At 42.1% G+C, this 24,774-nt stretch overlaps 1 protein-coding gene across 3 annotated transcripts in view; it reads right to left on the reverse strand.

Moving 5' to 3' along the window:
- The window catches only part of LOC106610627 (ena/VASP-like protein), an 83,550-nt gene extending 59,382 nt beyond the window's left edge, over positions 1–24,168 (reverse strand). The window contains exon 1 of one of the 3 annotated variants that reach the window (XM_082955594.1): positions 23,657–24,168. In XM_082955594.1, coding sequence (XP_082811720.1) covers positions 23,657–23,661 — 5 coding nt within the window. In that variant the 5' untranslated portion in view covers positions 23,662–24,168. Of the gene's footprint in view, positions 1–16,152; positions 16,562–23,656 lie in introns of those variants that run through there. The other 2 variants (XM_082955593.1, XM_082955595.1) reach the window with 2 other exon arrangements.
- Between the last annotated feature and the right edge of the window lie 606 nt (positions 24,169–24,774).

Here is a 24,774-nt window from a genome sequence, read left to right on the forward strand (position 1 = left end):
ATCATGACAAATAAATAACATTTTGCCTGGGAACAATTCAGGGTTTCCATGGGAACCCTGGAGGCAGAGCGGGCATCAAGCGGTGAGAGGACAACATCCCTAGGTGGTGACCAGCCAGCCAGTGGGCAAACCCTTTGTTGCCAGGTAGGGTAATTGTTTAATGATGCTGGTTCAGTGGAACGTACCCGAACAGACCCAAATAATAGAACACAACACAGCCTCACTCTCTCTGACTGCTGCATCATGTGAGCTACGGTATTTGATTGGTAAGGCCTTTCTCTCTCACTCCCTGTTTACTGGGTAACAATGATATGTCTGCTAGTCTGCTAATTGTAGTTCGCATTTCAGTCACATCAAGTGCAAAGCCAAAAATAAAGTATGAGACCTGTAATAAAAAATGTGTAAGGCAGATTAAGAAATCCCACAGCTGCCTCCAAATGTAAGGCTGATGATAAAAAATGAAGAACCAGGGACACTGACTTCAGTATAAGACTTTAAGGTTTAATTAGAGACTATCCAGCCGAAAGGGGACAAATAAAATACAAAGAATAAAAGCAGAGATCGTGCACCTGCAGTGGCACCAAAATCTAAGCTTGAGATCTCCCAGCAACCCCTGCTCTATACTTCAGAGCCAGAGTCTACGCTGTCAAAATAAGAGTCTCTCAATACAGGTCCCACACATGCATGCTGTGGAGTACAGCATTGTCTCTTGTCTTACACAGACAGGTGTTAAGGCAAGGGCTGATTTCAAGGTTTTACTGCTAACCTACAAAGCATTACATGGGCTTGCTCCTACCTATCTTTCCGATTTGGTCCTGCCGTACATACCTACACGTACGCTACGGTCACAAGACGCAGGCCTCCTAATTGTCCCTAGAATTTCTAAGTAAACAGCTGGAGGCAGGGCTTTCTCCTATAGAGCTCAATTTTTATGCAATGGTCTGCCTACCCATGTGAGAGACGCAGACTCGGTCTCAACCTTTAAGTCTTTACTGAAGACTCAACTCTTCAGTGGGTCCTATGATTGAGTGTAGTCTGGCCCAGGAGTGTGAAGGTGAACGGAAAGGCTCTGGAGCAACGAACCGCCCTTGCTGTCTCTGCCTGGCTGGTTCCCCTCTTTCCACTGGGATTCTCTGCCTCTAACCCTATTACAGGGGCTGAGTCACTGGCTTATTGGTGTTCTTCCATGCCGTCCCTAGGAGGGGTGCGTCACTTGAGTGGGTTGAGTCACTGACGTGGTCTTCCTGTCTGGGTTGGCGCCCCCCCTTGGGTTGCGCCGTGGCGGAGATCTTTGTGGGCTATACTCGGCCTTGTCTCAGGATGGTAAGTTGGTGGTTGAAGATATCCCTCTAGTGGTGTGGGGGCTGTGCTTTGGCAAAGTGGGTGGGGTTATATCCTTCCTGTTTGGCCCTGTCCGGGGGTATCGTCGGATGGGGCCACAGTGTCTCCTGCCCCCTCCTGTCTCAGCCTCCAGTATTTATGCTGCAATAGTTTATGTGTCGGGGGGCTAGGGTCAGTCTGTTATATCTGGAGTATTTCTCCTGTTTTATCTGGTGTCCTGTGTGAATTTAAGTATGCTCTCTCTAATTCTCTCTTTCTCTCTCTCAGGGGACCTGAGCCCTAGGACCATGCCTCAGGACTACCTGACATGATGACTCCTTGCTGTCCCCAGTCCACCTGGCCGTGCTGCTGCTCCAGTTTCAACTGTTCTGCCTGCGGCTATGGAACCCTGACCTGTTCACCGGACGTGCTACCTGTCCCAGACCTGCTGTTTTCAACTCTATAGAGACAGCAGGAGCGGAAGAGATACTCTCAATGATCCGCTATGAAAAGCCAACTGACATTTACTCTTGAGGTGCTGACTTGTTGCACCCTCGACAACTGTGATTATTATTATTTGACCATGCTGGTCATTTATGAACATTTGAACATCTTGGCCATGTTCTGTTATAATCTCCACTCGGCACAGCCAGAAGAGGACTGGCCACCCCTCATAGCCTGGTTCCTCTCTAGGTTTCGTCCTAGGTTTTGGCCTTTCTAGGGAGTTTTTCCTAGCCACCGTGCTTCTACACCTGCATTGCTTGCTGTTTGTGGTTTTAGGCTGGGTTTCTATACAGCACTTTGAGATATCAGCTGATGTATGAAGGGCTATATAAATACATTTGATTTGATTTGATTTAGACTCATCCTCAGGTGTAGTAGAGAGACCAGTGAGAATGAAACCAGAGCTGCCAGTCCCATCAGCAGTAGAGAGGGACTCCCATTAGAACAGCAGACTTAATTAAAGTTCCCTCTCCCATTCAGTCTGTATTCTGTACCCTCCCTGACTCCTTGCTCAACACACCGACGATGAAGAAAAACAGCAGCATGCACATTTTGGTGAATGAGTTAAAAAAGGAGAAGTGGAGTTCCTTCCCTGTTATTAAAGAGAGGGCAGCAGGGAGGGGATAGAGTGGATTATACACTCTAGTGTTTTTCCCAGAGTGCAGTGCAGTATAATCATTTTTGGGCAGCTCCACCACACACACGAGCACCAGCTGACAGAGAGCAACTCAGTGGCGGGATTACAGGCGACTTCCGAGGAGATCGTTACCTCACTCCCATTTTAAGGCTAAATTAACTAGGGCTTAACTCTCATTTAGGCACCAGGCTGTAATCTCAGCACAGAGAAAGTCCCACTGGAAGGGAGTTCTGCGAGGACAGAGGCCTTCAGTAATTGTGTGGGGCAACTTCCCAGAAGGCCTGGGTGGTATTCATTAGGCACCAAACGGTAGAAAATGGACAGAAACAGGGAGGGACTACATGATTTTGTCCAAAAATAAAACACTTGTTTTCCATTCCAAAATGTTTTGTTAAGGTGTAACCTATTGAAGACCTGGTGGCAAGTGTGGTTATATAAGGGACAGAACAGACTGCCAAGACCATTTTCGGACAATAGTAAACTTCTTTGAGACCATTTGAAATATTGCACAATAATGCCATAAAGTATGAGGATTTACATAGCTGTAACCTGAGCATTAAAAGAAAAGATAAATAAAAAATAAACCTCTTTGTGCTCATTAATGCACTGCATTTTTTTCAGCCAACAATACATAATACTCTATGTCACCAAACTCCAACTTCAATCCCTAGGAATCACTTTGAAAGACACCACATTATGGACAAGCTCAATGTTTTACCCTGCCCCCACCACTCTTACATTTGAAAGTATAGCACGTTGAATGGATGAGAAATAAGCCATATACAGGAGAGAGGGATGTGGTACTTAATGGTCTTTTCCTCCTGCTCCATTAATGTGCTTATCGTCTTAGCTAAATGTCCCTCCTTGTGAAAAAATGGCACACACACACACACACACAGTTAGTTCTAAGCCTCCTTCACCACACCCCACCTGCCAAAGTACCACCCAAATTGCATTGTCTAAAACCAATGATGTTCAATAACACTCAGATACTGTTGCTGTCCAGTGTTCACCACTGTGATATCATGTTCTGTAAACTATAACTCCCACTCAAACTAACAGAAACAGCTAAAGCTGACTTGGACCACTTTGTATGTAGGTCAATGGCTGGCACATTAGTGTTTGGCATGAGTGACATTGACTTCAGCTGAAGTGAAACAGAGTCACCATATTACTGGGATGATTTTCGGCAACAAATGATGAAGGTATACATGCATGCTATTCAGCATAGAGGTCGACCGATTAATCGGAATGGCCGATTAATTAGGGCCGATTTCAAGTTTTCATAACAATCGGAAATCGGTATTTTTGGACTCCGATTTGGCAGATTTTTTTTATTTGCATTTTTTTTCACCTTTATTTAACTAGGCAGGTCAGTTAAGAACACATTCTTATTTTCAATGACGGCCTAGGAATGGTGGGTTAACTGCCTTGTTCAGGGGCAGAACGGCAGATTTTTACCTTGTCAGCTCAGGGATTCAATCTTGCAACCTTACGGTTAACTAGTCCAACACTCTAACCACCTGCTTTACATTGCACTCCACAAGGTTACGCGAATGCAGTAAGAAGCCAAGGTAAGTTGCTAGCTAGCATTAAACTTATCTTATAAAAAACAATCAGTCAATCATAAATCACTAGTTAACTACACATTGTTGATGATATTACTAGTTTATCTAGCCTGTCCTGCGTTGCATATAATCGCTTAGGTACACGTTGCTCCAACCATAAACATCAATGCCTTTCTTAAAATCAATACACAAGTATATATTTTTAAACCTGCATATTTAATTAATATTGTCTGCTAACATGAATTTCTTTTAACTAGGGAAAATGTGTCACTTCTCTTGCAAACAGAGTCAGGGTATATGCAGCAGTTTGGGCCACCTGGCTCATTGCAAACTGTGAAGACTATTTCTTCCTAACAAAGACAGCCGACTTCGCCAAACGGGGATGATTTAACAAAAGCACATTTGCGAAAAAAGCACAATCGTTGCACGACTACCTAACCATAAACATCAATGCCTTTCTTAAAATCAATACACAGAAGTATATATTTTAAAACCTGCATATTTAGCTAAATGAAATCCATGTTAGCAGGAAATATTAACCAGGTGAAATTGTGTCATTTTGCATCATCATTGCACGCAGTCAGGGTATATGCAACACTTTCGGTAATTTGTCAGAATTTTACGTAATTATGACATAACACTGAAGGTTGTGCAATGTAACGTTTTGTTTTCGAGATGATAGTTTCCGGATTCGACCATATTAATGACCTAAGGCTCGTGTTTCTGTGTGTTATTATGTTATAATTAAGTCTATGATTTGATAGAGCAGTCTGACTGAGCGATGGTAGGCAGCAGCAGGCTCGTAAGCATTCATTCAAAATAGCACTTTAGTGCGTTTTGCCAGCAGCCCTTCTCAATGCATTGCGCTGTTTATGACTTCAAGCCTATCTACTCCTGAGATTAGGCTGGTGTAACCGATGTGAAATGGCTAGCTAGTTAGCCGGGTGCGCGCTAATAGCGTTTCAAACGTCACTCACTCTGAGACTTGAAGTAGTTTTTTCCCTTCCTCTACATGGGTAATGCTGCTTCGAGGGTGGCTGTTGTCGATGTGTTCCTGGTTCGAGCCCAGGTAGGTGCGAGGAGAGGGACGGAATGATAAGTCAGGTGATAAGCACAAAACAGAATACAACTACCCACAATCCACAATACAAACAAACCCCTAATTATAGGACCTTCAATCAGAAGCAATGAGGAGCCGCTGCTTCCAATTGAAGGTCAAGAACAAAACTGCACATAGAAACAGAGTGACTAGAATAAACATAGAAAATGCCCTAACATAAAACATATACCAAAACTCTAGACCACTCTAATCAAACACCACTTGTCTATACACATAGACTAACAATCCCCGAAACATGTAAACAAAATACCCCCTGCCACGTCCTGACCATACTAAACACTAACAAATAACGCCTTTACAGGTCAGAACGTGACAGTACCCCCCCCCCCCCCAAAGGTGCAAACCCCAGATGCACCTAACAAAAGGAAAATACAGAAATAAACCCCCAAAACAAAAAAAAGCGGGACGTATCCCTCGCTCCGCCACTTGCTCACCCCTCTTCTTGGCAGACTCTGGGGCGAGGTCCCTCTTTGTCGACCTCAGACTTGGGATCCTCGCTACGGGTGACTGATTGCACTGGACTGTCGTGTGACTCTGGCCGTGGACTGTGGGCCACTTCTCTCTCGGGCATAGGTGCCGGACACTCGGGCTGAGGCACTGTCGTCGGGCACTGTCGTCGGGCACTCTGACTGAGACGCTGTTGTCTGCCACTCTGGGTTAGGCGCTGTCGCTGGGCACTCTGGGCGAGATGCTGTCGCTGTGCCATCTGGGCGAGGCGCGTGCACTGAAGGCCTGGTACGTGGGGCTGGTGTAGGGAACGCCGGACTAGGCCCACGTACCTCAGGGCTAGTGCTAGGGGCAAGAGTAGGACGAGTTGGGCTGGGCTGCCGCACTGGGAGCCTGGTGTGTGGTGCTGGCTTCGGGGGAGTCAGACTAGAGACAGGCTTGTGCGGGGAGCCGGAATAGGTCGAGCTGGACTAGGCTGCCGCTCGGGAAGCCTGGTGCGCGGTGCTGGCTTCGGAGGGGCCAGACTGGATACACGTACCTGAGGCCTTCTACGAGGAGCAGGAGTAGGATACACCGGGCCTTGGGTGAGTACTGGAAGTCTCGAGCTCACCTCCTGCACAACCCGTCCTGGCTGGATGGCAGTAGTAGCCCTGTACGTTCAGGGTGCTGGTACAGGGCGGACTGGGCTATGCAGGGGCCTGATGGTCGCCATGCGTAGAGGAGGTGTCCTGTAGCCTAGACTCGGAGGCGTACCGGTGGCCAGACGTATTGGACTAGCATCCTCCTTCCAGGCTGGATGCCCACTCTAGCACGGCCTTTGTTTGGGGCTAAGATCACACTCACCGGACTGTGCGTGCGCATGGGCGAGATCTTGCGTACCTCTTCGTACTTCGGCGCTCTCCACTCCATGTGCTCCCCATAATAAGAACGAGGTGTTGGCTTCAGGGGCATCCTTTGCCCAGCCACCCACCCCGTGTGCCCCCCCCCAAAATTAATTATTGGGGCTGCCTCTCAGGCTTCCTTCCTAGCCGTGTCCCAACGTACTTCTCCTGGTCCTCACCATTCCTTCGCCACGGACCTTCTCCCACCAGGATTTCCTCCCATGACCACGATTCCCTGTAATCCTCCTGCTTCCTTGGCTGCTCCCTCTTCTGTTGCTTGGTCCGGGTCTGGTGGGTAGTTCTGTAACGCGTGTCGTGTGTGGAGGACCAAGACGCAACAGGGAAGTGTATACTCATCTTCAATATTAATAAAAAGAAGATGAGTATACACTTCCCTGTTGTGTCTTGGTCCTCCACACACGACACGTGTTACACCTATAAGAACATCCAATAGTCAAAGGTATATGAAATACAAATCGTATAGAGAGAAATAGTCCTATAATTCCTATAATAACTACAACCTAAAACATCTTACCTGGGAATATTGAAGACTCATGTTAAAAGGAACCACCAGCTTTCATATGTTCTCATGTTGCACTTTTACTTTCTTCTACAACACTTTGTTTTTGCATTATTTAAACCAAATTGAACATGTTTCATTATTTGAGGCTAAATTGATTTTATTGATGTATTATATTAAGTTAAAATAAGTGTTCATTCAGTATTGTTGTAATTGTCATTATTACAACAACAACAACAACAACAACAAAAATAATAATAATAATAATAATAAAAAAAACATCGGCTGATTAATCGGTATCGGCTTTTTTTGGTCCTCCAATAATCGGTATCGGCATTGAAAAATCCTAATCGGTCGACCTCTAATTCAGCATGAACATTAAATTAACATTTTAATGGTAGACAGTTTGTGCAAATTGTGTGTGCCTCTGTCCTAAATGAAGAACTATCGAATGGTGTCCAAACTAGTGTCACGCAAACTAGACAAAAGTCGACGTAACAGTTAGGTAAGCAAATTTCCATTTGACGCTACAAAAACATATTCTCAACTTAATCAGGTTAAATTACATTGGTTTCTTCCCAGTCTCTAATAGCACGTGGGGATGTGTGAAACTTACTCCTCAGCCTGAAGAGTCCCAACTTGCACCAGCGAATAGCTAGCTTTTCAAGTAGTGCTGACTGGTAAGATGCTTTGGGAGGGTGGTCATGTGTGCTAGCAAGGCAGATTTCCTGGGTTTGAGGCTTGGTGTGAGCCAAATCAGGAGGAAGCAGTACTCACTAAGCAACCAGCATGTCATATGCACAATGCATGCTTAAAGGAAAGTGAAGGCTACTATAAGCCTGGTCCCAAATCAGTTGTACTGTATTCATGATCAGTTGTGCTGTATAGCCAACTCCTATTATAGACAGCACAAACAGATCTGAATTGAAGTGAAAAGTAGTCTTCACTGTATCCAGCCATCTCCATCTGGGACAGCAACAAAACATTCCATCCATCTTTTCAGGAGGAACATAAGAAGGGCATTGGACCGAAACCCAATGTTGAGTTTAGCCTGAAGCCGTGCTTCAATACGAGTGTAAATTAAACATGGTTCCTTATACAGTGTCTATTCAGAGATTCAGAGAATATAGTGCACCCTGAAAAAAGATTGTTCAGTGTAGCATTCACATGCTGTTCTATTCTTATCATGATCAGTGGGTGGATGTTGGTTGCTTTAACATATAACGTTAACACCAGGGGGTTAATAAATTAGAACGATTTGAGACTATATTAGAAGTATTCCTTTGGATGTGTCATTTCAGTCACGTGGTCATTTTAGTCAGGCAGTCATTTCAGTCACAAGGTCATTTCAGAAATGTTCCATGTAATTTCAGTCAAGTCCATTTGTCATTCCCTGGATGAAGAAGCTACCTTTGTTAGTACTCAGTAGGTCAAAATAGAAATGTTCAAAAGTTCTGTCAACCACTTACATCTGCAATTACATTTGTGTATGCCTTACAATTCCAGTGAAATAAATGCATTTCAATCAATAATAAAATACAGTTTTTAAATGGGAGAATATTCAGCGATGAATACAGAATATTTAAGGTCCATTTAACATTTTAACACCAGGGGATTTGCTGCTGTATGCATTAGAATATATTGTGACATTAGCATTAGAAGTTTACAATGTTTTTATTTTTTGTTAGAATAACTAAGTCACTCTCATTAACCTCCCTAACAGTTGCCAATTGGCCATAGTAAAATGTGTTGGTTACTCTTCATAAAAACATTAATGAATTAGACATTATAAATGCTCATGCATGTGTATAAATGCTTATTAATACTTTTTAACAACTTGCAAACTGTTAAAGAAACATGTATTAATGCTTATTCATTAATGATCATGAAGTGTTGCCAAATGAATGCACAACCAACCTGGCTGAATAGTTGCTGTAGAAGAGTCCAGAATCACTGACACTCAGAGGCATGTAGAACCGTAGTGCTTGGAGCTGGTGGCTATCCATATTGATTACAAAAAAACACTTGTTTTTGAAAAACACCTTTGTTTTTGTTGCAAAACTGTCACATTACTGGGCTTGCTTCCAGAATGCCATACCACGCTTTAAAATGTAACTCTACAGATCAGATGTTTTATTATCCTCAAAGGATTATTCAAACCCACCAGGGAACAACTTGACAGTAGTCATAAAACTGTTTTTTAATTAAGAGGGGACTCTCACAACCCCCCCCAAATATGCCCCTTTTTTTCTAGTCTGAGTGCAGAGTAAACACAAATCCAGCAACAAAGAGATTAGCGACGATGAGGTCACTGAAAGGCCTGTTGTAGGGCCTGCTGCAGACGGCTTGTGATCATATTAAAAGATGGCTGATGCTCCTAGTGGTGCTGCTCCTGTAGGCATCACCCCCTGAGTGCTGTTGTCCTCCTGTTGTTCTTCTGTTTGCCTCTGGGAGAATTAGCCCATATCCAACCCCAACCCCCCACCCAGCTGTGACAGGGTGCAGACCAAACATACACACACTGAGAACTTACAGATTGCGTGCGTGTGCACACACACACACACCCCTTAAACCAGCCAGCTGTCACCATGGCCACCCAGCATGCGGTGCCTGTTCGTATAGTCTGTTTTAATTGGGATGCCCCTTGCTGTGCCATCCAGCAGTGGATTTACACTGAAGACAATGGGACAATGATGGAGTGATGAGTGTTTGCACTTGTCACCTTGTGGAAGGGGGCAGTCTGAATAAGGTCAAATACATATAGTTGATCTGTCTGGCACGCAAGTCAATTAGTCTACATACAGACAATCATATACAGTGCAATTGGAAAGTGTTCGGGCACCTTGACTTTTTCCACATTTTGTTATGTAACAGCCTTAATCTAAAATGGATGAAATAAATACAAATCCTCATCAATCTACACACAATACCCCATAATGCCAAAACAAAAAAAGGTTGAGAAATGTTAGCAAATTTATTACAAATAAAAAACAGAAATACCTTATTTACATAAGTATTCAGACCTTTTGCTATGAGACTTGAAATTGAGCTCAGGTGCATCATGTATCCTTTGATCATCCTTGAGATGTTTCTACAACCTTATTGGGGTCCACCTGTGGTAAATTCAATTGATTGGACTTGATTTGGAAAGGCCCACACCTGTCTATATAAGGTCCCACAGTTGACAGTGCATGCCTGAGCAAAAATTAAGCCATGAGGTCAAAGGAATTGTCCATAGAGCTCTGAGACAGGATTGTGTTGAGGCACAGATCTGGGGAAGGGTACAAAAACATTTCTGCAGCATTGAAGGTCCCCAAGAACACATTGGACTCCATCATTCTTAAATGGAATAAGTTTGGAACCACCAAGACTCTTCCTAGAGCTGGCCACCCAGCCAAAACTGAGCAATCGGAGGAGAAGGGCCACCAGGTGACCAAGAACCCGATGGTCACTCTGACAGAACAACATAGTTCCTCTGTGGAGATGGGAGAACCTTCCAGAAGGACATCTCTGCATCACTCCACCAATCAGGCCTTTATCGTCGAGTGGCCAAACGGAAGCCACTTGACAGCCCGCTTGGAGTTTGCCAAAAAGTACCTGAAGGACTCAGACCATGCGAAACAAGATTCTCTGGTCTGATGAAACCAAGATTGAACTCTTTGGCCTGACTGTCAAGTCTGGAGGAAACCTGGCACCATCCCTACGGTGAAGCGTGGTGGTAGCATAATGCTGTGGGGATATTTTTCAGCGGCAGGGATTGGGAGACTAGTCAGGATCGAGGGGAAAATGAACAGAGCAAAGTACAGAGAAATCCTTGATGAAAACCTGTTCGACAGCGCTCAGAACCTCAGACTGGGGGCAAAGGTTCACCTTCCAACAGGACAACGATCCTAAGCACATAGCCAAAACAACGCAGGAGTGGCTTCGGGACAAGTCTCTGAATGTCCTTCAGGGGCCCAGCCAGAGCCCAGACTTGAACCCGATCTAACATCTCTGGAGAGACTTGAAAATAGCTGTGCAGCGACACGCTCCATCCAACCTGACAGAGCTTGAGAGGAACTGCAGAAAGAATGGGAGAAACTCCCCAAATACAGGTGTGCCAAGCTTGTAGCGTCATACCCAAGATGACTCGAGGCTGTAATCGCTGCCAAAGGTGCTTCAACAAAGTACTGAGTAAGGGTCTGAATACTTATGTAAATGTGATATTTAAGCTTTTCATTTTTAATAAGTTAGCTAAAATTTCTGAAGACCTATTTTTGCTTTGTCATTGTTGGGTATTGTGTGTAGATTGACGAGTAAAAAACACGGTTTAATCCATTTTACAATAAGGCTGTAACATAACAAAATGTGGAAAAAGTCAAGGGGTCTGAAAACTTTTTGAATGCACTGTACACGCAAGCACACACGCACAAGCACATACACGCATCTCAGCAGACATAAAGTACCATGACACATACAACTTCATTGGAAATGGAATGTTGTGATTTGAGTAATGGTGGGTGGTTGACATATGAGCCAGAGGGCAGTCTCTAAACTACACTGTGTGGATGAGCCGTCCCATGCTTCGTCCTCCAACCCTCTACAACACAATTTCTTGTTGTGTCAGGTAAAAAGCGGAACAATCTCAAATGTCAATATGATAGCTACGCTACACTCTGACTAGTTGACATGGAGTCGCTGAGGGTGAGAGCACCACTATGGGTTGAACCACTGTTTTGGATTGGTTAAATTTGTCCTCCTCAGTTAGGATTGGTGGGCAGAGCATTGGGACAAACTAGGCTGAACATAGGCCATTGTCAAGCTGAATTACTATAAGTGACTCTGTCGCTCCAGGAATAAAAATAAAAAAATGGATCCATGATGCTAACATATAGCCTGTGGCAAAGATATTGTTGGTATCAAACATTGGAGAGAGACACATCAGAGATGGGTGGGTCATCCCAGTAGACTACAAGTCTTCCAAACTGAAAGGAATTGCAGTAATGACATGGTGTGTGATCACCAAGGATAAGAAAGCGGTAAGTAAGTAGTAGACACATGGCTACTGGATACAGCCCTTCCCCCCCACCCCAAGCCCTCTGTAAAGGCAGGTCCCTATCTGTCACTAATCATTATCCTTAAAGGGAAATGCAGCCAATTTGGTACTGTAGCGACTAGCTAGTTATGGGCCTGAGGATGCACTACCACTGGGAAGTTAGGCTAGCAGCTAGCACAATTTATCTGTTTGATGTTATGGGTCAGTCGTCAACTGAAAGGTAAGGAAGATAGCAGAGGGGGAGAGAATGTCAGCGAGAGAACGAGAGCAGGGGGAGTTAGGGTTAGAGAGGGGGGAGAGAGAGGGTGAGGTAGTTTAAAAGCCAATAACTCCAGGTTCAGCAACAGCAAAGCTCCCCAGGGTTGTCAGGCCCTGTTGTGCCTCCTGAATGCAGATCCCTGACCAGAGTGAAATCTATATGCTTGTCATTCTATATGGACTGTTATTTCCGACCAAATGTAATTTTCACAAGCTCATAAGCATAATATATATTATAAGCTTGTTATTATATCATTAAAATGTTCAGCGGTCAGTTCACTTTGGCAGTAAATGCATTCAGTTTGTCAAGTGACAATGTACCTAAAGCTGTTACTCCTTCCGAAGATTAGTTATGTCATCATTGCACCTACAGTCAGTTGTAAGCCCCACACACTGACAGAAAGGACTGTGCACAAATCCTGTGTGTGAAACATGGTATTGGGCCTTAGCAAGAAAGTCATAAAACAGCTACATTCACCTCCTTCAAATCAACAAACAATGCACAAACATAACGAGGTTGTAAAATCCCAGTGATGTCATATAAAGCATCCCTAGGTTATTCTTCCCGCATACTGACTACATCACCTGGGTTGTGTTCATTAGGGCACTCTTTAGCAAAATCTCCAGGTTGTCCATCCCTGTTTAACTCTGTTTTTTTCTTCAGTTTGGCACTTAATGAACACAACCCTAAAAATCCAATCCTCACAAATCCTCATGTCCAAGTCAGGGCCAATTCCATTTCAATTCAAGAAGTATTCCTATTCCCCTCTATTTCAGTTTACTTCCTGAATTGACTGAATTGAAATGGAATTGACCCCAACCCATCCCAGTCTTTCTAATCTCCTTCGTTTTTGAGACCCAGCTAGCTAGCTTGTGGTGGGAATCCCACCATACTACACAAATTAGCATTAGTTTAGCATTCCTAAGTATGGACAATCTGTACACAAGCGTAAGATGGGATCAATCCTCTCTGAGGCAAAGCTGACACACTGATTGAAACTCGTCTCCTTTTCCTCTGGGAAGAATGGAGAGATTTATCAAACTCATTCCTCTGAACAGCTGGCTGCAGTCTCAGCTCAGTGGATTGAAGGAAACACTCCCTGGAACTGTTAAGTGCTTTTACTGACACAAACAGCCAACAGCTCTACGGTTTCTTACCGAGCTGAAAAGAGAGATTCCGTTTTGTATAGGAACTATCTACCAAAACCATTTTCCTCTAGGCCATAAACATATGATATTATTGTATTTACATCGTTGTCCAATCACATCTCTGATGATACACTTCATACCTGAATAGTAAAATGTCTAACAACTTATTTAAGTAGGCAAGTCAGTTAAAAACAAATTCATATTTACTAGAGGTCGACCGATTATGATTTTTCAATGCCGATACCGATACCGATTATTGGGGGGCCAAAACAAGCCGATGCCGATTAATCGGCCGATTTTTGTATAGTTTTTTTTAACATTTGTAATAATGACAATTACAACAATACTGAATGAACTTATTTTAACTTAATATAATACATCAATAAAATCAATTTAGCCTCAAATAAATAATGAAACATGTTCAATTTGGTTTAAATAATGCAAAACAAAGTGTTGGAGAAGAAAGTAAAAGTGCAATATGTGCCATGTAAGAAAGCTAATGTTTAAGTGCCTTGCTCAGAACATGGGAACATATGAAAGCTGGTGGTTCCTTTTAACATGAGTCTTCAATATTCCCAGGTAAGAAGTTTTAGGTTGTAGTTATTATAGGAATTATAGGACTATTTCTCTCTATACGATTTGTATTTCATATACCTTTGACTATTGGATGTTCTTATAGGCACTTTAGTATTGCCAGTGTAACAGTATAGCTTCTGTCCCTCTCCTCGCTCCTACCTGGGCTCGAACCAGGAACACATCGACAACAGCCACCCTCGAAGCAGCGTTACCCATGTAGTGGAAGGGGAACAACTACTCCAAATCTCAGAGCGAGTGACGTTTGAAACGCTATTAGCACGCACCCCGCTAACTAGCTAGCCATTTCACATCGGTTACACCAGCCTCATCTTGGGAGTTGATAGGCTTGAAGGGGTGGGTATAATTTGTGGAACGTCCCAACAGGAATCTGTTCCAAAAAACATAAAGTAAAAGGTTGCCAACCAACAACGCATACAAAGTAGCAACGCATACGAACCTAGCTAACTAGCTGCCGAATAGGCATCAACTCACCACGTAGCTTATTCTTAATGTTTTTCCATAGGCAACCAGAGTGAGGACAGACATTTTTCGGAATAAACGTGATGAGTGAAAAACGCAATGAAATAGACCACTCCCTACCCGGTGTCTTATTCTGCCGCTATACAACTTTGTATGCATTGTTTTTTGGCAACCTTGTCATTTACAAAGTTTTTGGAATAGATTCCTGTTGGAATGTTCCACAAATTATACTCACCCGGGTTGAAGTCATAAACAGTGCAATGCTTGAAGGACAGCGAAGGGCTGCTGGCAAAACGCACGAAAGTGCTGTTTGAATGAACGCTTACGAGCCTGCTGGTGCCTACCACCGCTCAGTCAGACTGCTCTATCAAATCATAGACTTAATTATAATATAATAAACACACAGAAATACGAGCTTTAGGTCATTAATATGGTCGAATCCGGAAACTATCATCTCGAAAACAAAAGTTTTTTCTTTCAGTGAAATACGGAACCGTTCCGTATTTTATCTAACGGGTGGCATCCCTAAGTCTAAATATTCCCGTTACATTGCACAACCTTCAATTTTATGTCATAATTACGTACAATTCTAGCAAATTAGTTCGCAACGAGCCAGGCGGCCCAAACTGTTGCATATACCCTGACTCTGCGTGCAATGAACGCTAGGTGACACAATTTCATGTTAGCAGGCAATATTAATTAAATATGCAGGTTTAAAAATATATACTTGTGTATTGATTTTAAAGAAAAGGCATTGATGTTTATGGTTAGGTACATTGGTGCAACGACAGTGCTTTTATCCCAAATGCGCTTGTTAAATCAACACCCGTTTGTCAAAGTAGGCTTTGATTCAATGAGAAATTACAGGCACCGCATCGATTATATGCAACGCAGGACACGTTAGATAAACTAGTAATATCATCAACCATGTGTAGTTAACTAGTGATTATGTTAAGATTGATCGTTTTTTATAAGATAAGTTTAATGCTAGCTAGAAACTTACCTTGGCTTCTTGCTGCCCTCGCGTAACAGGTAGTCAGCCTGCCATGCAGGCTCCTCGTGGAGGGCAATGTCAGGTAGGTGGTTAGAGCGTTGGACTAGTAACCGAAGGTTGCAAAAACGAATCCCCCCTGAACAAGGCAGTTAACCCCCGTTCCTAGGCCGTCATTGAAATTAAGAATGTGTTCTTAATCTGACTTGCCTAGATAAATAAAGGTGTAAAAAAAAAAAAGAATAAAAAAAAAAACAAAAAATATAAGAATTCGGTGGCCAAAAATACCGATTACCGATTGTTATGAAAACTTGAAATCGGCCCTAATTAATTGGCCATTCCGATTAATCGGTCGACCTCTAATATGTACAATGACAGTGGGTTAACTGACTTCTTCAGGGGAAGAACAACACATTTTTACCTTGACAGCTCAGGGATTTGATCTAGCAACCTTCTGGTTACTGGCCCAACACTCTATCCACTAGGCTACCTGCCACCCTGTGGCAGAGAGCAACTTCAGTTTTATATCTAATAACTAGCTACCAAAACCATTTCTCATCTAGGATGAGAAAGTCAAGCCTATTCCTGAACATATAGTATAAACAGAAAATTCTGAGGCAGATGGACAAGGCAAAGCAACACAGTGAGAAAGGCAATTATCCTTACCCGAAGTCATCAAAGGAATACATGGTTGGCAGATGGTGTCAATGGAGGAGGTAGAAGTGAAATCCTTTTGCATAAGATGAAAAGTGGCGGAGATTACATGGAAAGGAAAGCATTAGTGAGACTGGAGAGCATGTGGAACGCACACCTCATCTTCTATCTTCTTCAGACAGGTAAAAATAAATAATCATTCTAGAAGCACAAGAATCCTCATTAAACTGATGTGAAGGAAAAAGACTGCAGCTGGCTTAGAGAGTGAGTGAAGAGAAATGGAAGGAGTGAGCGTGACAGTGTGTTTGTGTGAGAGTGGAAGGGAAAGAGAGAGAGAGAAGGCGATAGCGAGTGCGTGCGAGAAAGTCAGAGAGAGAGTCAGAGAGAGAAGGAGAGAGAGAACAGAGAACATGTGATCACGCCAGCCCAGTCACCTTGCCTATACCCACATCCACTCAAAGGATTGGAGGTCTGTATAGCCTATCTGCTTCTGAGGAGTCTCGCCCATTGAAAGCACTGAAAGAGCCACATGATCCCTGTAACCAGTATATAAGCACGGCATGATAGCCTGGTCCCAGATCTGTTTGTGTTGTATTGCCATATAGTCGTTGTCAATGCCAAACAGCAGATCAGGGACAAGTCTAACAGCATGATAGGAACTTGTAAAAATGTCTCTTGGCAACACTGTCACACATGCACCTATCTTAGATTTAGTATTTTGACTAAAATACCAACACAATTTCACATTAACATTTTATTCCTTTCATTCTGTTGCCAAATAAATTAAAACTCTGGTCATTTAACCAAATTTTTGTCAGATCTTACCTAATATGGATAAGCAAGTTTTTCATGACTTTCACTTGACCTATTTGCCACTGCACAGCTTCTACACTTAGTGTTACTGCAGTTATTTATGGCGTCATTAATTAGGGGGAATTCTTCCTCAATGAGATTCCATCAGGCTGATGCAAACATAGATCAATAAACTGCTATGCAACAAAGCAAAGTGTGGAAAACAAAGAGCATTCTCTCAGCCCTGCAAAGGAGGGTTTAGGTTCATTGCTTCAAGGAGCCTTCAAGGAGCCATATATATAGGGTTAATTGCTACTACAAAGAAACAATATGCTAGTGGGAATCTGTAGTCCAACAGACAGTCGAACCAGGGTGTATTGGGTCTGTTCACACACACACACACACACACACACACACACACACACACACAGAGAAAACAACATGCAAAATAAGGACTCTTCTACATGCATGGTTGGTTTCTACATGGAGTGGGAATACAAGAAGCAGAATCGGGATCTTCATCAATAAACTGCAGACGATATTATCTTTAGTAGAATACGATGCATATGATAAGGTTAGGGCTCCCGGCGGATCGAGCTGGATCACACGAAAAGCCACTGATCTGAAAAGCCTGCAGGAAAATGCATAACTCAGCGTTTTCACATCGCCAGCTACCTTTTTTTTCGGCAGATGAGTCACCGCGGCAACCCCGCTCAAAAATCATTCGGCATTAACGTTTCCCAGGAGATTTTCTCCATACGCAATGACTGAGTATGGCTGGCAGGGAGAATACAAAGTCATCATAGCATGATAAAACACTAATGCTAAAGCTATAAATAGCCGTGCATAGGACAGCAGTGGAGTGCAGTGGCTGCAATGGAAGCACTGAGGTTGAATAAATCATTTAATTGAATCTTTCCAGTCACCTTGTGTCCTTCTGAAGATGTAAGACTTCCCTTTGGCTTCCTGACTGAAAGAACAGCCTCTGGCCAGACATAGGCTACAGGACACATGGAGAGCTTCAAAAAGCATGATATAAGACACTTACACACATTCATCCCTCTATACAATGAGACAATATATGAATCATATAATACATGTATACTATGGTGTTAAATGAGATGCATCAACTTGTCAAACATGTATCAACTGCATTTCAGTGATGTTACACGCCAGCAGATTTGGAGGCATGGGGATGTATCCTTAGCACAATGTGCCATTTTTCTGTGTAGTGTTTATCAGGATATAGCGATCTATCTTTCATCATTTGGGGTAAATGGAAAACTGTGCCTTAGGCCTATAACAACGTCACAGTGGTGCTAAATGGCTACAAAGAAAGCATGACCACACGTGGTGTGTGCATGTGTGTGTGTGTGTGTGTGTGTACACTAGGGTTAGTCTGATACCTACCAGTGTTTAATATTAGTCTGTGTACTTTGTGAGAACGTAACATTTGACCGCTGTAGCGCATTCGACTGTGTTAATATAAAGCCATAACTCTTCGCTCTATACAGCTCTATGAGCATGCGCAACCACAAATAGTTCCCACACAAAAGAGTGCCCTGCACATGCTGATGAGCGAATATCTAAAAACAAAGAGTATAGGACAAGGACCTACACCTGTGTCCAGCTGTCAGAGAATATCCAAAGCTTCAAGTCTGGGGCAGCAGGTAGCCTAGTGGTTAGAGCATTGGTCCAATAACCGAAAAGTTGCTGGATCAATTCCTGGAGCTGACAAGGTAAAAATCTGTTATTCTGCCCCTGAACAAGGCAGTTAACCCACTGTTCCCTGGTAAGGCATCATTGTAAATAAGAATGTGTTTTTAACTGACATGCCTAGTTACATTTTAAAAATTCTCTTGAATTATTGCTTCATTTTGACAACTAGAAACAAGCAGATAAAGAGACTGCACAGATAGATTTACAGAGACTCCCTACTGTATTTTTCCGTAGAGTATTCAGGTAGGCTATTCAGGTCTTGGTGACTGTATAGCCTGCTGCATACCAACATAACCGAAGGTCCCAAAATACAATTGACCCACAGGGCACAGGATTTATTTGACACTTACAATATTCTTTCTCCACCCAGAGAGCTGAGAACTGTCATTTGTGTCAGAGCTCCCAATCATTCTATTGTCTCTGCTAATCTTTAGGTGTGTTGTTGTTTGTTGACTGATCTGATCTACCATAATGATGCAGCTAGATATTGGATCACTAAAAATATACAACTTTTACATTTACTGTGTAGTTTACCAATAAATGGCCTGACGGTGAAGTGGACATACTCGGTATTCATATCCCGAAACAAATAAATGATCTTACTACAATACATTTTAATAGACAGTTGGCAAAAATAGATAAGATCTTGCTACTGTGGAAAATAAAATACTTGAATATTTGTGAGAAAAAAAAAAAAATCACCCTGATTATCTCTGTAGTAATATCCCAGTTTACCTATTTGCTTATGGCCTTGCCTAAACCTAGCGACTTGTTTTTTTAAATTATATGAACAAAAAAATAGTCCATTTTATTTGTAACGGCAAGCCAGACAAAATACAACAGGCCTATTTATATAATGAATATGAATTCGGAGGGCAGAAATGCTAAAAAATTAGAGCATTAGACCTCACTAAAGACTTTAGTCATACAAAAGTTATACTTAGTTCCAAACTGGTTCTCTAGCAGATTGGTAAGAATGTCTCACCCCATGTTCAAGAATGGCCTTTTTCCCTTTATTCAGATTACAATCTCTCACTTTCGGTTATTTGAAAATGAAATAATCTCCAAAATATCGCTGTTTTTAAAACAAGCCATAGAAGGTTGGTTGTAATTTCTGTTTAATCCACCAGAAAAAACAGAACAAATATTACAACAGATATTATGGTTAAACTCAAATATACTAATTGATTAAAAATATATATTTTTGGAAATAATGATTAAAAAAAGGTATAATCTTTGTAAATAATATCATAAATAGGACTGGTGGAGTAATGTCACACATGCAGCTAACAAAAATATATGGAAATGTCTGCTCTATTCAAAATTACATGCAACTAATTGCAGCATTACCTCAAATGGAAGAGGCAAGTGGAAGGAACTTGTGTGTCGGCCCTGCATTAAATACCAAAGTTGGCTAATGAAAATGGTGATAAATAAAACAGTATACCAGTTTCATTTAAGGACCAAAAAATCTACAGTTGTGCCATATAGATTGCAAAATAGTTTATGAACTGATACACAAAACAACGCTGGATTCAAAACTTAAGAGTTTTTCAATTTCAATTTCAATTATTATCCAAAATTCTTGCAACCCCATTGTATGTTATATATATGGGAGATACAACCATCCCAGCTCTGCAGATTATGCTGCGAAGAGACAGTGTCACGTGTGCTCCCTCTCCAGGTCACCTGGCTGCTGATTGCGCACACCTGTCCCCATCGTCATGCGCATCATGACACTCACCTGGACTACATGACCTCCTTGATTACCTGCCCTATTTATGTCACTCCCTTTTGTTCTTTCACCAGGCATTATTGTTTCTGTTTCATGTCTGTGCGTTGTTTGTGTTTTGTAATATGTTTAGTTTATTGATTAAATGATTCACTCCCTGAACTTGCTTCCCGACTCCCAGAACACACGTTATAGACAGAATAATTTGATCATTTGTTTTGGTACTGTCCATATGTAGCTTGTTTTTGGTCGCAGGTTCAGGAATGGCTGAAGAATTGCAACATTTACCTGGAGTTAAATGTGCATATAGCACTGCTGGGTGATTTTAAAAAGTCATAGTCAATTGATCAATATTATAATAATACTCTTAGCAAAACTGTTTATATTGAATTTACAATATGTAGAATCTATGAGAATACTAAGGTTCAGAACTTTTGTGAAACATCACAGCACAGTTGAAAAATATGACACATAGAAATCAAAACTGGATGGTGTTCAGAGATAGATAGGAGGGGTTGAGTGGAGCTGAAGGATGGGACTAAAAACAAAAGATAACTATTGTAAAATATACTGTGTCTGGAAAATGTATATAGTAAGTATAAGCTAGAAGTAGAAGCCTAAGTATTGTTGTCCATTAGTTTACTCCAATGAGGGGAGGGATGGTAGGGTTAGGGGAAAATAAGTCAGAAAGTCTTCAGACCCCTTGACTTTCCCCCCATTTTTAAGTTTAAGTTACAGCCTTATTCTAAAATTGATTAAATTACATGTTTTCCTCATCAATCTACACACAACCTATAATGACAAAAGAAAAACAGGTTTTAGACATTTTTGCAAATGTATTAAAAATGGAAATACCTTATTTACATAAGTATTCAGACCTTTCGCTATGAGACTCAAAATTGAGCTCAGGTGCATCATGTTTCCATTGATCATCCTTGAGATGTTTCTACAACTTGATTGGAGTCCACCTGTGGTAAATTCAATTGATTAGACATGATTTGGAAAGGCACACACCTGTCTATATAAGGTCCCACAGTTGACAGTACATGTCTGAGCAAAAACCAAGCCATGAGGTCGAAGGAATTGTCCGCAGAGCTCTGAGACAGGATTGTGTCGAGGCACCAATCTGGGGAAGGGTACAAAAACATTTATGCAACATTGAAGGTTCCCAAGAACACAGTGACCACCGTCATTCTTAAATGGAAGATGTTTGGAACTACCAAGACTCTTCCGAGAGCTGGCTGCCCGGCCAAACTGAGCAATCAGGGGAGAAGGGCCTCAGGGAGGTGACCAAGAACCCGATTGTCACTCTGACAGTGCTCCAGAGCTCTTCTGTGGAGATGGGAGAACCTTCCAGAAGGACAACCATCTCTGCAGCACACCACCAATCAGGCCTTTATGCTAGAGTGGCCAGACGGAAGCCACTTCTCAGTAAAAGGCACATGACAGCCCCCTTGAAATTTGCCAAGAGGCCCCTAAAGGACTCAGACCATGAGAAACAAGATTATCTGGTCTGATGAAACCAAGATTGAACTGAATGCTAAATGTCACGTCTGGAGGAAACCTGACACAATCTCTATGGTGAAGCATGGTAGTGGTAGCATCATGCTGTGGGGATGTTTTTCAGCCGCAGGGATTGGGAGACTAGTCAGGATCGAGAGAAAGATGAACGGAGCAAAGTACAGAGAGATCCTTGATGAAAACATGCTCCATAGCAATCAGGACCTCAGACTGGGGAGAATGTACATCTTCCAACAGGACAACGACCCTAAGCACACAGCCAAGACAACGCAGGAGTGGCTTCGGGACAAGCCTGAGTGGCCTTGCCAGAGCCGGGAATTGAACTCGATAGAACATATCTGGAGAGGGGCCTGAAAATAGTTGTGCAGCGACGCTCCCAATCCAACCTGACATAGCTTGAGAGGATCTGCAGAGAAGAATGGGAGAAACTCCCCAAATACAGATGTGCCAAGCTTGTAGCGTCATACCCAAGAAGACTCGAGGCTGTAATCCCTACCAAAGGTGTTAACAAAATACTGGGTCTGAATACTTATGTAAATGTGATTTCTGTTGTTTGTATTATTTTTTTTAAATCAATTTGCAATCATTTCTAAAAACCTGTTTTTGCTTTCCATTATGGGGTATTGTGTGTAGATTGAGGGACAAACTATTTAATTCATTTTAGAACAAGGCTGTAATGTAACAAAATGTGGAAAGTCAAGGGGTTTGAATACTTTCCGTAGGCACTGCATTTTATACATTTACAAAAAATATGGGGGATTGGAAATTATGCAGACAATTACATTGATGGAAGGCAGTCTATCTGCAATATTAAAGCTGATCTACCCCCTAAAGAAAAATAAATAAATGCAGCTAAACCAGTCAATAAAATAGTTTGTGTGGTTTCCTTTCAATGACAACATTGCCATTTCATGCAGACAATCCAATAAAGGAAATGGATAGGTGTGTACAGAAGAAAGATGAATGGAATAGTATGCTATGGACTAGAATACGAAAAAAGGTTGATTCCATAGCTCTATATTCTGTAGGCTACTCTATAGACCTCTTTCCTGTACAGGACACACTAACTTCACGCACAGTGCGCGCACTACTATTGGCGGCAGTAAGAAAGCCATCACCATCTGTGGCCATTCAACATAGGTTAGATTTAAGTTATTACTTCGAAACAAAAACATTTTTGGGTTATGCTTACAGTGATGTTTTGCTTCTTGCTTGAACAATTGCTAAGACTATTTGTTTGGGAGCAAGACCAGTAAAATGGCCAAAGAGCCATTTTATACTTTAAAAAAAAACTTCAACCAGTAATGTTGATTTGCGATGACACAAACATTAAGCAGGACATTCTTACGAGCCTCAAAAGTAATGTGAAATGCACTCCTAAGCAACATGTTAATATAGTTTGTTTTGCTGGCGTTCTATAAGAACAGCCCCCTTGTTCTGCCACCAATTTGCGCGCATCGCCCTCGTGCAGAAATGTTTGCAAACGCAGAAAGGGGTTTGTAGAATACCCTACCCATAGCCATTTGCTATGGGGTTCATTTTACCAGTGATCCTTCACAGATAATGGATTTGTCTATTGTTTAAATTATCTAATGTATGAATTGGCTACTTTGAAAATGTAACCAACCATGTTGTGATGACTGATATACAATATATAGTGGAAACGTTCACATACACATTACTATAAAGGAACATGTCGCGTTCTGACAAATGATGCCACAATGCAAACCCAACACATGCGCAATTGCTTACCTCATTTCGCTCTCCTATTCAATGAGACGATGACATGAAAAAAATGGACGTATATGGATGTTTACCTGTCAGACCGTTTGTAAAGCAGAACGTTCTAATTCACTATAACTAAAAGATCATTCACCAATGTAGGCTACACCAATTATGTATGCCTGTTGGCAATGTAATGTCAGTCTGTTGCTGAAATGCAATGTGAGGTTACGAACGTTCTCTTTCTCACTCAAAAGCCTTGCACTCCGTTTATTCTCTTGCATCCTTAATTCCATGTTGAAAAGATGGTCGATGTTGTCTCAATTAGAAGACGGGGGGGATTGTGGCTGACTGTAGCCTCTGAGTTGCCATATTTTCCCCGTATTTCAGGTGTTTTGGAAAGTGGAGATTTCATAAAATAGCCGACATCAGCATGCGACCGGTCCATTGCTGCCCACTTGCGACGACCACCTAGAACAGCATCCTCTTCATCTTCCTCCTCCTCCTTCTCATCTTTCTCTCTCTCTCTCAGAACAATATAATTCGATTATAATATAATCACTCATAATAAATATTATACCCTGCATCAATTGCAAATATCAGACCTTTCCTTTCCCAGTCATGTCATCATTTCAACACACCTAAAATAAACTTTGGAATTTCAAAATGTAAATCAAGAAGAGGACAACAAATCAGTAACAAAAACGTGAAGGATTTTCATATTGTGTTTACTGTCAAACACTGTGTTTACTGTATTCATACGTGTATTCATAAACCATTTTACATTCACTCTGAATGGTAGTGTTCTGCATCAGTTTCCATACACCCAAACAAGGACAACAACCAACCCTGCAAGGCTTCCAATGTCTTTAACGTTCCACACCCACTCAAAACAAACCATCTTCTCTAATAATGATATACAAAAGAGAAAACCTGTCACACCCTGATCAGTTTCACCTGTCCTCCTTATTGTCTCCACCACCTCCAGGTGTTGCTTGTTTTCCCCAGTGTATTTATTCCTGTGTTTCCCAGCTCTCTGTGCCAGTTTGTCTTGAATGTTTCCAAGTCAACCAGTGGTTTTCCGTTCTACTGCTTTTTGCATTCTCCTTTTTCCTAGGCCTCCCGGTTTTGACCCTTGCCTGTTTCTG

The sequence above is a fragment of the Salmo salar genome, chromosome 09 (genome assembly GCF_965601325.2).
Source record: "Salmo salar chromosome 09, fSalSal1, whole genome shotgun sequence".
NCBI classification, from domain to species: Eukaryota; Metazoa; Chordata; class Actinopteri; order Salmoniformes; family Salmonidae; genus Salmo; species Salmo salar.